We start from the raw sequence: 14,896 nt of genomic DNA, 5'->3' as shown, positions 1-14,896 counted from the left end.
TGCCTTCCCCTGGGGAGACCAGAAGTTGGCGAACATCCACTCGAAGATGCCATTCAGGAGCAACCTGAAGGTTGCCCTATGGCATCCTTGGAGGCTGGCAGGCAGGTCCTGCAGACACAGGAGCGCAGAGCCCTGGGCTGACAGTGTCAGCTCCGGAGCGGTGCCTCGGGCAGGCACTGCAGGTCGATGAGTGCCACGTGAAGCCAAGCAGAGGCGGTGCAGAGCAGCCCAAAAGTCTCTGGAAATAAACATCAGGACTGAAGCACAACACAGACACAGAGTAGAAGCCTGGTTTACTCCAAAGAGGCTTTGGACACAACTGCTCTTTGGTTTGAAAAGGAGACCCCAGCAGTTAACAGAAACCCTCTGCAGAGTGATGCCCTGGGGGCACCTGCCTTGCCTCCTCCCGGCTGCTCATGCGGTCTCATCACTTCTCACCCCAAAAAAAACAAACAAAAAACATGACCTCAAGGCACAGCAATGGAGATTAACCTGCTCCCCCAGCCCAACAGTACGAATTTACAGCTTCTAAGGAGATTGTTTAGTTGGAAAAATATACTCGAGGCTACCAACAGCCATTCAGCTGCCTGCCAGCCAGTGGAGGGGCAACAATATCCATCCATCCGTCCATCCCCCTTCCCACCTGAACCAGGGCTTGCGGATGAAGCCGTTGCTGGTGCTGCCACAGCCTCCCACTGGGTTTGAGCAGTCACAGGGCAGTGGTCCCTGGGAGCACTGGGACCAAGGGGATGGGATCCTGCAGCTGCTGCAAGGGCACTCAGGCCTCAGGGGGGGAAGAAAACAAAGGCACCGCTCCCACCACCGGAGCAAGTCCAGAGACAGATCCTCGACTACCTTTAGCTGTAGATTTTCACTCATTAATTCATGAGCTGGGTCAGGGGGGCTAGCTGCTCCTTCTGGGTCTCCAAGGAACGAGCACACTTCTGGTTTTGGTTTTGGAGCTGTCAATGGTGACCACATTTCAGGAACTCAGGCTTCGGTTTCCTGGCCCAGGACCTGAGCCTCAGCCAGGGAGGCCTCCATCACCACCAAGCCCTTCTCTAAAGACAGGCTGAGCCTGCCTCCGATTAATTTTTACTCCTACACTTACGCATACACTGAACTTCCAATATGTTAAATAGCAAAAGAAAAAAAAAAAAAAAGCTACCTAGAACCAAAGAGTTCTTTAAAAATCCAAGTTACTACGTCTTTTTGTTAAAAAAAAATAAAAAAATCCAGTATGACATCAAGTTAAACTATACGGTATTTCTTTAATGAACATTAACAAACTGCTTTAAAAAAAAAGGCAAAAAGAAAAACAAACAAAAAAATGCAGACAGAAAACTCGGTAGGAAGTTCTACATCTTTGAGGCAGCACGAAGTAAGATGAACATCGGTCCCTCTTCCTTGGGCAGCAGAGAGCAAGGTTTGTTTTAAACTCCTTAAAGCACACGAAGAAGACAGCCCCAGGGTCAGACCTGTCACTGAACTGTCCCGGCCCCCATGGAAACGCACGTTCCTGCTCCGTTCCTCCTCAGTGCTGGAAGTGGAACAGAAAGCCTGGCTCCACCTTTTAGCTTAGTGTCCTCTATCAGCAAAGCAGGCACAGCCCAGCTGCGCGAGGCTAACGTGTTTGGACCTGCTGTGGGTATGTTTTTAAAACTTACTCTAATCAGCGGCACAGCACAAGGGCAATTTGTTGGCTGCTGTTCACTTACCACAGCTAGCCAAAACACTCCTCCTCGCATGACGGCCAGCCAAGATCACGGAGAGGCTGTGGTTGGTGGGGACCTCTGGAGACCATCTCCTCCAACCTCCCGCTCAAGCTGGGTCAGCTGCAGTAAACGGGGATTTAATACCCTAGCATCTCCAGAGATGCAGAGGGGAAGGCTGGTGAGCAACTACTAAGCATGCCTCAACCTTGAGGGCATCTAACGGGCATGTAATGGGCCTCTTGGTTGCGGGAAGCCAAAAAATCCTGCAGAGGAAAACACCTGAGGCTGCATCAACCTTGCTAGGGGAAATTTATTTTTAAGTGATGTTTACAAGAACTGTGCAAAATCTGAAAAATACAGAAGAGGTAAAGAAAGAGTGAAGGGGTAAAACAGGACTTCTGCAAGAGGGTAGAAATACACTCCTCCTTCACCCACTGCTAGCCTTCCCCTTCCCACGGAGCTGACCCCACAGGCCGGGAAGGATCCTCCCAACTTGCTCTGGACAGAACTGGCTCCCCTTAGCAAATCAGGCGCCCCAGCACACCACACAGGCTACCCTCAGGGATGGCTGAGACCATTTCTAACGCTGTAAGTTATTGGTAGTGTTCACCTGGCCCCTTAGTGTTTGTGTTGCTGGGACATCCCTTTGCCTGACCCCTGGGGGCATGCCCGTGGCCCAAGCAGCACAAGGAGGGAAGGGGCCTGGAGGCTGGAGGTATTTCTTCCCAGCAGAGTGAAGTCCCTCACGAATAGACACGTCAATGCCGGGCTCCTGGCCAGGAGCACCAGCACGGGACTCTCCTCGCCACGCTCCCCAGCAGCACGTGGCACTTGGTACCCTCCCCTCGCTGCTGCGGGGATGGGGTGCCAGCAGGCTTGCTCCAAACACTTCCCGAGCGTGCCAGCCAGCGACTGCAGAAGCAGCGATGCCAAAGTGCATTTTGGAGCTGCGCGGCCCCATGGCTTTTCCCTTTCTACAGTCTAGAAAGAGGGAGAGCAGGGGAGATCGAGGCAGTCAGTAAATGCCAATGATCTGAAAGGGTCCTCTCAAGTCACTCAGCTGAGCTTGGACTAACGGAGCTGGGAGATCCCAGCGGTGGACACCTGCTATTTCCTCAGCAAGCAGCGTACGCGGGGAGGAGGGAGGGCTGCCTCTGCCTTGTTCCCAAGCACTCTCCAGAAGGAGTCACCCAGCCCTCTCCGCTGGCCTGACCAGGCAGGACAGCGGAAAGAGGCCGCGTGCGAAGGGCTGCTATGCGCGGGGGGCAGCCCAGCTCACACCCGCCAGCTCCCAGCACTGGAACTCCGGGTACGGCGTGAACTACAGTCCGGGGGGCACCAGGCAACTGCAGGCGTTGTTTCCTCTCCCCGCCTCCCTCCTTTCCTCTCCACCCTCTGAGCTTTTCACGTCAGCCACAACCCACCTGCAGCACAGGGGTTTCTCGACCACAGAGGCCAGAGGAAAATTTACCTGGCTGCCCACTGTTCCTCCCCCTTCTCCCGCGGCTCCCTGGAGGCCACCTACAACTGAGGAGAGGGAAGGGGAGGCCAAGGCTTGGGAGCATCACATGCAAGCTGAAAGCCATCGAAGGGCAGAAGGCTCACGGCAAGCAGGCAGCCACCTGGTAGGCGCCCTCAGCCGTGTGCTGGACACTGTGCTCCTGGAGCAGGCCCAGGTCCAGGAACCGCTCCCCGCACCACATGCACTTGTACTGCTGCTCCCGGGCGTGCACGCTGTGGTGCTTGTTGAGGTGCTCACGCTGCTTGAAGGCCTTCTCGCAGGAGGGGCACTTGTAGGGCTTCTCACCCGTGTGCACGCGCCGGTGGCGCTGCAGGTCCGAGGCATACTTGAACCGCTTTTCACAGTCGGGGCACTTGAGGGGCTTCTCACGGGCCGGGTCGCAGCGGTGCTGCACGAACTCGGAGGAGGAGAAGAAACGTCTCTCGCAGAGCGTGCACTTGAGCGGCTTCTCCGTGCAGTGGGCCAGCTGGTGCTTCTGCAGAGCCGAGGCCCGCTTGTAGGACTTGTTGCACACCGCGCACTTGAAGGGCCGCTCGGCGTTCTGCACGCACTTGTGCCGCAGCAGCTCCGAGGACTGGTTAAAGCCCTTCTGGCACACGTTGCACTTGAAGAGGTTCTCTATGCCGTGCACGTGCTGGTGGTACACCAAGTGCGAGGGCTGCACGAAGCCCTTCTCGCACAGGTTGCACTTGAAGGGCTCCTCCGCCTTGTGCGTGCGGCGATGGCGCATGAGCGCGTACTGCTGCTTGAAGCTCATCTGGCAGAGGTCGCACTTGAAGGGCCGCTCCTCGCTGTGCGTGCGCTCGTGCTGCCGCAGGTCCGAGGGGCGCTTGAAGGCCTTCTGGCACTCGCCGCAGCGGAAGGGCCGCTCCCCGCTGGGCGTGCAGGGGTGCTGCAGCAGCTCCGACGACTCCTTGAAGTGCAGCTCGCAGACGTTGCACTTGAAGAGGTGCTCCCCCGAGTGCGCGTACATGTGGCGCACCAAGTGGGAGCGGTGCTTGAAGGTCTTCTCGCACACCGTGCACTTGTAGGGCCGCTCCGAGCTGTGCGTCCGTTTGTGGTGCACCAGGTGGGACGACTGGCTGAAGCTCTTGTCGCACAGGGTGCACTTGTAGGGCTTCTCACCCGTGTGGATGCGCTCGTGCCGGGACAGCTCCGAGAGGTGCTTGAAGGTTTTCTGGCAGATGGAGCAGCTGTAGGGCTTCTCCGAGGGATCCAGAGGCTGGGAATGCTCCGCCTCGGGAGGCTTGTAGGTCTTCTCACAGATAGAGCACTTCATGGCGTTGCCGTTGTGGACATTGTGGTGCTGCGCCAGCGAAGTGAGCAGAGAGAAGCCCATCTTGCACACCCCGCACACAAAGGGCTTCTGCTCCACCTGGATGCACTGGTGTTCCAGCAGGTCGGTGGCCTGGTGGAAGATCTTCAGACACTGCGTACACTGGAAAGAGCGGTCATGGCCCGGCAGACACTGATGCTCGTGGGGGTTGGAGAGGTGCGTGAGGTCATGGCCACACACCCCGCACTTGTGGGACGGCTCTCCGGCCTGGAGCGGGGCGTGCTGGTGGTGCTGCAGGCTCGGGTCGGGCTGGAGCAGGATGCCGTAGACGGCACAGCCCAGAGGGTTGTCCGCAGTGCTGGGTGGGATGGAATGCTCCGGGAGGGTGGCTGCCCCAGCGTGGTGCTGCTGCGGCGGCGGCGGCGGCTGCTGTGGTTGCTGCTGTTGCTGCTGCCAGCTTTCTGACATGCTTGGGAAAAAGAAACAGGGTTTTAGCAGTGACAGCTTCAGCTTCTCGGTTGAAAGGGTTCAAGTACAAAATAAAAATTGAAATGATCCACGATCCTGATTCCCCGTCGCTGATCCTGAAATCGAGGATAGGAAATCCAGCACACAGCCAGGACCTTAGGAGGCAGCGAGGCTGAGATGCCACAGGCTCCTCTTTAGACCAGCCAAAGTTCTTTGTGAACTACATGTTCTGTTTCTCCGTTTCACTTTATTTATTTATTTATTTTTGGACAAAAGAAAGGAAGGTAGAAGGAAGTGCCTTGAAGACAAGAGGAGGCCCTTTTCTGTGCTGGTTGTGATATGTCACATTTGGGAAGGCCGAGAGGTGCAGCCCAGGGACCAGCGCTCTCTGCAAGGAAGAAGATAATTCACATCAGGTCTTGGAGGACAGACAGACAGCTCTCAAGGCCCACTCCCGGCTCACTTTGCAAACTCTCCCGCAGCCCTGCAAGGCGACCTGGGGAACAGCACAGGGGAGCTAACCAGAGCCGGAGCACTGCAGGCTGCTGGCAGAAAAGCCAGGCCTGCTCCACATGGAAAGGGATGGGCTCTGCCTGGTCAACCCAAACACATGTTTGAGCGGTGAAGCAGCGAAGAAGCAGCCTCTGTCAGTGCTGGCAGCCCAGTACTCCGTGCTCCATGGTCACCCACCTTCCCAGCCCGCTTGGGGCACTGGCTGAGAGCATCTGGTGACACATCACCAGTTCCTGCCTGAGCCTCCCTGACCGAGCAGCTCTTCTGTGACAGCCACCTTGCCTAGGGACAGCAGCAGGAGCTTCCTAGTTACAATTTCTACTCATGTTTTTAGATATTTTTTTTTTTTTGCATAAAAACATTTTCTTTCTGAGAAACATGCAAGGTACAGCGTGACCAAAATGCTCGACAGGAGGCTCCCAAACATCTGCTGGGGTAGCTCTAACAGGATGAACACATTCACTGCTCAGCTCTTCCAGTTCCCAAACTCCTCATGAAGCTCCACCATCAGGCACATGAACCATCAGAGGAGGGATGTATCATGAGGTTCCCCCCTCTACCTGTGGCAAGTATAGACTAGGAAGAACCAGAGAGCTCATGGAAAGGTTTGCCCTCAGCATTATCCTACCTGCAGACAAAACACAGAACCCACAGGTCTCATGCACAGCGCTCCCCACGAAGATAAAAGAAGCATTAAAGCAATTGTTTGGCTGAACCTTCTACCGAAGCGTGGAATAACTACACCAGAGCACAAGAACTTCTGTCAGCCACGCTCCCTGGCTCTAAGGCATCACAGGGAAAGTTTTGGTCTCTCTGGAGGTGTCCAATAAAACATGATGTCAACTTAAGAAGAGTTAAATCCGCAAGTGAGCAGCAGGTATGAACCATGCCAAAACACCTCAAGATGCATCCAGGCCTTGGTAAGAAGCTGTAGCTCGCACCCCAGGCCACAGTCCCTTACTCCCTCAGGAACATACCCACTTCTGTGTACAACAACCTGCCTCCAGCCAGCACAAGTAGAAACCTCGGTCTTCTGGGAAGGGGGTTGTTTTATTTTAAGCTCAGTGGGTGCCTGAGAAAATAGCTTCTAATGATCTCCATCTGCCCCTGTACTCAGCTGAGGCTTCAAGGTTCAGGCAGCAGGCCACTACGCCTCAAGGTTCAGGCAGCAGTGGTGCACGCTTCTGCCTGCAGGGACACTGAGTTACTGTGTCCTCCAGCACAGACCCAGGCAGTAAAACACCCCGATGCTCCACCTGCCAGGACACGGTTTCCCACCAGGATCTCCCATCTCGGTCCTCCGAGGCTCACCTTGCCGTCTGACACGATGGGAGCGCTTTGGCAGCGGCAGCACCTAGAAGAGGAGACAAAAAGCCCCGCACCCCACCACACACAGCAGCCACCAACCCCCCCCGCTGGACCACGCTGACCCCAACACCTGCACCACCACAGGAGCGGGGCCAGCACCCCAGAGCCTCCGTGCTGCCAACCTGACGGCCAGGAGACGCTCAGACACCCCCAGCAGCGAAGCAGCAGCACCAACCTGTTCCAAGCCAAGCGCTCTACACCGACAACCTCGCCAGCAGCGCCCGCTCGGCGGCTAACTCATCCCTCCGGGGGAGGTACGAAGCGGCAACCATCCGAGGCGAGCACCCGGCGCAGGAGAGGTACTTTCAAACTGCAGCAGCGGCTCGGGCCCCAGCCTCAACCTCAGGCTCAGGCTCAGCCTCAGCCCGCGGCCGGGCCCCCGCCGCCCCTCGCCTCTCCCCATGGGGCCGCGGCTCCCGAGCCCGGCCCGAGGCGGCCCCGGCGCCGCCCGGAGCCCTCCGAGACCCACACAAAGGGAGGAGGAGGAGGCGGTGGTGGCGGCCGCCGGGCCCCTCACCTGCGGCGGGAGGCCCCTGTCAGCCCGCTCGCTGCGGGCGGGGCCGCGGCCTACGCGCTCCGCCCGATCCCCGGGCTGGCGTAGCCGCGGCTGCCGCCGGGGGTGGGGGGGAGCCCGGGTAGAGAGGCTGGGGGGGGGAGGGGCGGCCGCCCGCTGCTGCCTCCGCCGCCGCCGGTACCGCGGGCCGGGCCGAGCCGGGCCGGGCTGGGCGGCGGGCGGCCGGGCTGAGGAGCGGGCCGGCCGCGGAGGAGGAGGAGGAGGAGGAGGAGGAGGAGGAGGAGCGGGCCGGGCCGGGCGGCTGCCCCCTGCCGGGCCGCGCCGCCAACAGCGCCTCCCGGCCGCGGCGGGGGGGTCGGGGCCGCTGCTGGGGCTCGGAGGGAGGAAGGGAAAGGAAGGGAAGGGGAGGGAAGGGGAGGAGGGAGGGAGCCTCGCAGCGCCGCCCCCCAGCGCCATGAGGGCTGCGCTGGTGGGGTACAGCAGCTCCGAGGAGGAGGAGGAAGGGGGGAGGAAGGGCGGCGGGGACCGAGCCTCCCCCCGGGGCTCCCCGCGGGGCTCCCCCCGGGCCAGGTGGGTGCCGCAGCGCTTTGGCAGGTCCCCGGGGAGGCCCTCGCCCCGCAGCCGGTCCCTGCCGAGCCTTGGCCGGGGCCCGGCGGAGGGTGCGGGTGCTGAGCGCCGCTTCTTCCCTCCCCGCAGCACGGCCCGAGCCCGGCTGCCCGTCCCCGAGTGCGTGCTGGCCATGTTCAGGGAGCAGGAGGAGGAGGAGAGGGGTGCGGAGGACAGAGCCAAGCACGGCGGGCGTGTGCGCTGCTTCCCCCACGAGCGGGGCAATTGGGCCACCCACGTCTACTTGCCCTGTAGGTAAACTGCCTGAGCGGGGGTGGGCACGGGGAGGGCAGGGAGCCCTGGGGAGAGGGGCTGTCAGTGCTGGGCACGGGTTCCAGCCGGTCAGGTAAGGCCCGAAAGGCCCTGAGAGTCTGTGTGTGTCTAGTTTAGGAGCTGGGGTGCAGGTAAGACTGGGCTGTGAAAACATGTGTCATCCCCAAAACATCATGGAATCATACAATCATGCAATTGTGCCTCCCTCTGCAAGCTGTCAGCGAGCAGCAGCCTTGTAATGGGCAGGCATCTCTGCCCAGCACAAAGTGCTATTTCTCAGCCTGTCATTAAATGTGCTCGCCCATTGCACTGAGCACAGCAGCCTTTTCCACAAATGCACACAAGGTCTGTAGGGATCAGGAGGGGGATGGAGAGACCTATGGCTCTCGCCATGAGCTGGAGTGACTGCTGGGTTAGCAAGTCCAGTCATCTTTGCTCACAGTGCCAAGGCCTCTAATGGAAGGGCAGGAGAAGAGCAGACTGTTAAAAAAAGAGATACAGAGCATGGACGGGTAGATGGGTTTTTACCTAGTCTCCTCCTGGTCTGTCCGTGGTCTGGTAGGAGCAGTGGTCACAGCACTGGCCCCTTACTGGAGTAAGGAATAGCAGTGCTAGTGCTAGTTCCTCCCTGTCCCCGAGATCTGTGGCTGATGCTGTGGGGAGGGAGCTGGCGCTGACTGTGCTGCCATTTGCTTTGCAGACAAAGTCCAGGAGGAATTCCTGGAGTTGCTGGACCTCATGGTGTCCCATGCTCGAACCTACGTCTCCTCACTCACTGCCATGGAAGAGTTCCACATCAGTCTCTCACAGAGCGTGGTGCTGCGCTACCACTGGATAAACCCCTTTGTCCAGTCCCTCAAGGAGCGCCTGGCCTCCTATGACAGGTAGGAGCAGCTGAGCCTCACAGGAGCTCCTGTGCATCTGTTCCTTTCCTTGCGCTTGGTCTGGTCTCTGCTTCATCAGCATCCGCCCAGTAAGTCTTCTCTCTGGGAGCTGGTGCTGCACGAGTAAAGCCTGGGGAGTTTGCCATCTGCCCTGGGATCCAGCACCACACAAATCAGCAGGCCAGCCACATTTGTGCAGGCGATATTGCTGTGGCCTGCAAGGACTCCACTTTCAAGGACAAGGCCAGAGCTGTGCTGTCCTATAAACAGTGGATATTCACTTCTGGCTTCATTGCTTGCATCTGGCTGAGATACCCACCAAGGATCAGATGTTTTAGTGCTTTTTTTTTTTTTTTTCTGCCTGAGCTTCAGAAGGCTGAAAACACTGGTGGGAAATGGATTATTTTAAGCCCAGAAAGGTTCCAGTTGCACCAGCTCAGTCTGACTGGAGCAAGTGTTTGCCTTTGTCTTTCCACAGCTTGGTAGAAATTCTGTATCTGTAAATCTGTAACTGTAGCTGTAATTCTGTAACTGTTTGTTTGTTTTTCTTTCCTATCTGAAAAAGCGTCTTTCTTATTTCAGGTTCTTCTGTGTAGCTAACCAAATGAAAGTGTATACCAACCAGAACAAAACCAGGTGAGCGAGCACTGGAGCAGCCTGCCTGGGGAGAAGGCTGGGTGAGGTGGTTTGTGGATGGGAAGCGTGGCGCTGCCTGTCCTGTGCTGTGGCAGTTGCTGCAGGCAGTCGTGTGGAGGACCAGAATGCAATCTCCCCATCTTACCACCTCTTTGACTGAGGTTTCATATCTTTGCTCAGCCACTTCTAGGAGCGCTCCGGGGTGCATAATTTTTCAGCTTCAATATTGATTCTCTGCGAGCTATTATTCTCTGTGGTGACTGAACCTCAGGCTGCAGAATTTCAGTCTTCTTACGAGAGGAGAAGAGATGTGTTCACAACGTGACCCGAGGCAGGCCTTTTTGCTGGGGTTAGACTAATGCTGCAGCTTCACATCAGCTGGAGCAGACAGTGCTGCCAGCGGAGGCAGCCCAGTGCATCGCCATCTCCGATCTGGTTTGCTCTGTGGTTTCACAGATCCTCATGCCAGCTCAGGGAGTGGGTGAGGGGGAATGAGCAGCCTGGGGCAGGCAGAGTGGGGGCCACCTCTTTTGGCAGCAGTGCCAGCTTATGCTGATCACGAAATTGCAGTGCAAGCCTTCAAAGGGCTGGAGACAAATAGCTCTGAGCGTGCTAATTCACCTGCGTGTCAGCTCAGAACCCTGATAGTGCCAATTCCAGTTTAACACAATTAAGTAGTTTAAATGTCAAAGCACATTAAAAGAAAGGTGATTACAATTATGAAATGTTGCTAAATCTAATGGGAATGGCAAAGCACGTTAGTCAGGGGCGGATGGAAGCAGCTCCTGAGTGATATTTGTCCTCCAGGCCTCCCGTGCCATCAGGCCCAGGCATACAGAAAGTATCACCAAGACGGTCCTTGAGGAGGAACCTCTTTGTCAAGTCTCTCCAGCTTTGTACTTCCCCATTTGTGCTGTTCACAGCTGGTGCCTCCTAGCCACTTCCTATCCCACTGTACAACTGTAGCAACTTACATTTTCTTTAATGTAACTACTGAACAGGGCGTAGTGTTCAGTGCTCTGATGAAATACCCCCATCAAGTGTGTCCTTTGCCTGGAAAACGAATTGTCATGTCTCAAAAGGTGCTGAGTTCATCTAGTAAGCCTGCATTATGTATCATCTGCTGAGAGCTGGGCCTGTTTAGCTTGGAGAAGAGAAAACTGAGGGGAGATCTCATCAATACATATAAATATCTGAAGGGAAGGTGCCAACAAGATGGAACCAGACTCATTTCAGTTGTGCCCAGCGACAGGACGAGAGGCAATGGACACAAACTGAAACACAGGAAGTTATGGCTGAATATGAGGGGGCATTTCTTTACTGTGAGGGTCACAGAGCACTGGAACAGGCTGCCAAGAGATGTTGTGGAGTCTCCTTCTCTGGAGATACTCAAAACCTGCCTGGACGTGACCCTGTGCAACGTGCTCTAGGTGATCCTGCTTGGCAGGGGGATAGGACCAGATGATCTCCAGAGGTCCCTTCCAACCTCAGCCATTCTATGATTCAGTGATCCAGTCCTGCTTCTCCAGTTTTCTCCCTGTTGCCACGTGTTTATGGCTTTTTTTTTTCAGAATAGTCAGTGTGCTTGAATGCTAAAGCCTAGCATTTCTCAGATTATCTTTTTTTTTTTCTGCTTTGAAAAAGGGCTAGGAACTTTGCCTGGTAGGAATACATGGTTAGCATGCTTCTGGCTGTGCTTTCTGCAGCATGACAGGGTGTGTGCGCTCTCTCCTTGTCTTTGTTCAGGACCTTCATTGGATTGGAGGTCTCCGCTGGGCATTTCCAGCTGCTGGAACTGGTCTCAGAGGTGGACAAAGTTATGGAGGAATTTGACCTCCCCACATTCTACAAGGTGAGGTGTATTGCATTTCCCTGCTGGTCTGGAGATGCTGGCTGGGTCCCTGTGAGGGTTGGGGGGCTGCTAGTCCATGAAATGTTCAACCCCAAATATTTGGGAATGGTGAGGTTAGACTCTGAAGTGGTCTCCCATGGGCTAGTCAGTGACATTCACCGTTAACACCCTGAACAGGATCTTGCTGAGAATGGGATTAGTGTAAGTTTTGTTTCCTGTCCTGTCCAGGAGAGTAAAGATGTTAACTGCTGAGTAGCTTCTGGGAATTGGGCTTCTGCGGGGGGCTGAGTAAGGTGCCTGCAGTTGAGAGAGCACATCACAGACACAGCAGGGACAATCCCATTGTGTAGGACTGGAGGACAATCCCTGATTGTCCTAGTGGATTGAGTGGGGCATGGGATGAGTACTGTGGGACTGAGGAGATGCTTGTGCCTCCTCCTCAGGCAGTTTCCTGGGGCATCAGGTTTGCTTGGCACTAACTCTGGGGACAGGATTAGATTTTGAAGGACCAAACCCTGATTTCTCTGTCTCTGGAAGTGCTCAGAGATCACAGGCAGGGCAGCACCGTACCAAATATCCCCCTGTGGCTCCCTGCACTGAGCAAAGCCACCTTCTGTTCTTGCAATCTGATCCGTGTTTTATCTTCAGGACCCATCGTTCCATATCAGCTTGGCCTGGTGTGTTGGGGACCTGACTGGCAGCCTGGAGGGGCAGTGTCTGCAGGAGCTCCAGGTATGTCCCCACACCAGGCAGAGAGGAGGGGAAGAGCAGAGGGGGAGTTGTTTTTCTGAGGTAAACTCTGCTGGATTAGAAGAAGATAAACTTTTTGTGGGGACAATGAGCTAAACCATCTTCTTGAAGGAAGTCAGAAGCTGCCAGCCACAAACTCATCTCTGACTTGGTTCGGAGAAGCAGCTGCTGACTCCATCTTCTGGGAACTGCCCTGTCCACCTTCCCTGTACTGACTCCTGCCTTCTGCCTGTGTTTTCCAGGACATTGTGGACAGGTTTGAGGACTCAGCGCTCGTTCTGCGTGTCCAATGGGAGCAAATCCGCTGCAAGTCAGGGAACAAATTCTTCTCCTTCCCCTTGAGGTAGGGCCTGGTAGGTTTGAGAGCCCTGAAGACCCTGCATTTCAACAAAGAACTGTTCTCCAGCACAGCTCTAAGCGGTGGAAGCTGTCACACACCTCCCACGTTCTTGTCTGCTCAGCAGCTCTGGGGAGTTTGTGGTATCAAACTTCCAGGTTTGAGTTTCTGGCTGAAGAAATGTGTGTGTGTAGCAGATTTCCTACAGCAGCGTGCTGTCAGCAGCTAGGATGTGCTTCAGTCAGCACTGGTGGTTCCAACCATCCCACGGTGGCTGATTTTTAATATATATATGTATGTATATCAAAGCCATGGATGCCTTATGTTAAAGAGAAAGAAGGTAGCGTGGGAAGCTCTTGCTAAAGGAAGTATGTCTCACACGGTTGGAAATAGCACCAACTTCTTGTCAGGAGGCTTGGAGCATGCCGACTGCTGAGCTCAGAGTCCCTCGTTCTGAAAAGCAAGAGGCAAGGATGCAGAGCTAGGCTCTTGCACCAGAGCATCTCCCCACCGTAACCCAGCCCGGAGTTCACGGGTCGTGTTCTGTGTCCATCTCACGCTGTTGCTGTCTCTACAGAAAAATTACAGTACCAGGTTCTTACACCAAACAGCCAAAAGGTTAAATCTCGGCAGAGAGGCTGGAACCCCCTCGTGTTTCAGCGCTAACCCAGCGTGGCGTCGGGCTGGTTTTAAAACGACTTTGTTTTAAGCTCGTGTATGTCAAAAGGACCATTCTGGAGGGCAGCTGCCCGTCAGAAGCTGGCTGCCATCCTAGGGCGAGCCCGAGAGAGGGCAGTGTCGGCTCTCATATCGTGACTGAGCTGGAAAGGCGGTGCCTGCTGGTGAGCAAGACAAGGAGTGGCACACACACGCACTTTCCCGTGAAAACAACACCGTCGGAGCAGCGATGATCCTGTTGACTGTGGGCTGGACTTTGTCCCTTGAGAGAAGCTCCTTTCTTGTCCTTTGTCCTGCGGGAAGGTCTGCTGCAGCCTCTTAGGTATTCAGAGCGAGATGCTCGTGTGCTGCCCTCAATCTTTCATTTCACATTTGTCTGATGAAAAACTGCGAGGCTGCTTCTGACGGTAAAATCTGTCTCCTCGTGTCGTAAAACTGCTTCTGTGGTGTATTTGAGCTGTTCAATTTCAGGAGTGCCCAGCTCCAGCGGCTCCCGCAGACTTCAAATGAGGCCGTGTCTGCAAGGCCTGCCGTGAGCTGGGTGTAGCACTCTCCTTCCACTTGTACACAAGGAAGCTCGGGGCCCTCACAGCCATTGGAGCTTCTGTCTCAGTGCAGGTCTTTGTCTGCCAACTCCCCTGCAATATCTGGTTTTCAAATTAATGGAATTCCTGGGGGGACGGCGAGGGAGAAGCAGCAAATTCAATGCATTGTTCAGATAAAATGGAACAACCCTCCCCCCTTCGTTCTTCTCCCTCCGCTGCATGTTGTTTTTGGGTTTTGTTTTTGGCGCTGCCAGCTGAGGGTCCCAGCACTTGTTTGCCCAAGCCTCTGCTCTGTGTGGCTCAGCACATCGGCTGTGCAGCCTGTGAAGATGCCCGGGGGAGCTGAATTTGAGGCAGTCAGGACCTCACTCCAGGGGGGCACGGCACACCAGTGGTCCCCTCGGGATGCGCATCTGGCCCGGGTATTTGGCAGAGTGCTGCGCTGCTCACTGCTGCTTCCAGCGTGCCCCTTCCCCCTTTTTATCCAGACCCCGTCTTTAGTTAGTCAGCTTCTGGGATAGGGATATGCACCGACTTTGAGTGATTATGCCCCAAGTTGGTTTTTTGCCCGTTTGTTTTGCTTTTCCCCTTTAAAACATAAATAAATAAATAAATAAATAAAAAGACTTGGAGCCTTCCACCGAAACTTGGCTCCCGCCACCCCCCTCCTGCTCTCTGTGTGGTTTGAGCTCAGCGGGGAGAGGTCAGTGCCCAGCGAGCAGCTGCAGCCGCCGGCCCTGCTGCCCCCCCAGGGGTGCTGGCTGGGGTCACCCCTCCCCTCCCACCCTCGGGCAGCACCCAAGGGTGGCTCCCGGTGCGCCCACGGAGCCGGCCTGCCCGAAACCCGCTCGGGCAAACGCCGGCACCGAAACCACCGCGGGGCCAAAGTCCGGGACCGCGGGCGAGGAGCAGCGGGGGGCGCCCGGGGGCCGGGAGGCGGTGGGGGGGGGCTCGGCCCG

The 14,896-nt window shown here is 56.1% G+C and overlaps 2 protein-coding genes across 3 annotated transcripts; one reads left to right on the top strand and one right to left on the bottom strand.

Moving 5' to 3' along the window:
* Positions 1 to 1,251: 1,251 nt before the first annotated feature.
* Positions 1,252 to 7,653, bottom strand: ZNF319 (zinc finger protein 319). 2 transcript variants are annotated; one of them, XM_082770001.1, is made up of 2 exons: positions 7,038 to 7,653; positions 1,252 to 5,369 (listed from the first exon to the last, which is right to left on the bottom strand). In XM_082770001.1, the coding sequence occupies exon 2, from the start codon at positions 4,979 to 4,981 to the stop codon at positions 3,317 to 3,319; it is 1,665 nt and encodes a 554-aa protein (XP_082626127.1). In that variant the 5' UTR covers positions 4,982 to 5,369; positions 7,038 to 7,653; the 3' UTR covers positions 1,252 to 3,316. The 2 variants fall into 2 exon arrangements, with proteins under 2 accessions (XP_082626127.1, XP_082626128.1); XM_082770002.1 differs by having other exon boundaries at positions 7,380 to 7,653.
* A 177-nt stretch (positions 7,654 to 7,830) lies between these two features.
* On the top strand, positions 7,831 to 14,566 carry USB1 (U6 snRNA biogenesis phosphodiesterase 1; the record flags this gene model as incomplete). The annotated part of the gene is made up of 7 exons (XM_082770389.1): positions 7,831 to 7,946; positions 8,073 to 8,233; positions 8,956 to 9,139; positions 9,722 to 9,775; positions 11,522 to 11,627; positions 12,276 to 12,359; positions 12,620 to 14,566. The coding sequence occupies 7 exons, from the start codon at positions 7,831 to 7,833 to the stop codon at positions 12,722 to 12,724; spliced, it is 810 nt and encodes a 269-aa protein (XP_082626515.1). The 3' UTR covers positions 12,725 to 14,566.
* Between the last annotated feature and the right edge of the window lie 330 nt (positions 14,567 to 14,896).

This window comes from Aythya marila (assembly GCF_965140915.1).
Source record: "Aythya marila genome assembly, chromosome: 12".
NCBI lineage: Eukaryota > Metazoa > Chordata > Aves > Anseriformes > Anatidae > Aythya > Aythya marila.
Note: the sequence above shows the minus strand (reverse complement) of the source record. Positions and strands in the feature narration are given on the sequence as shown.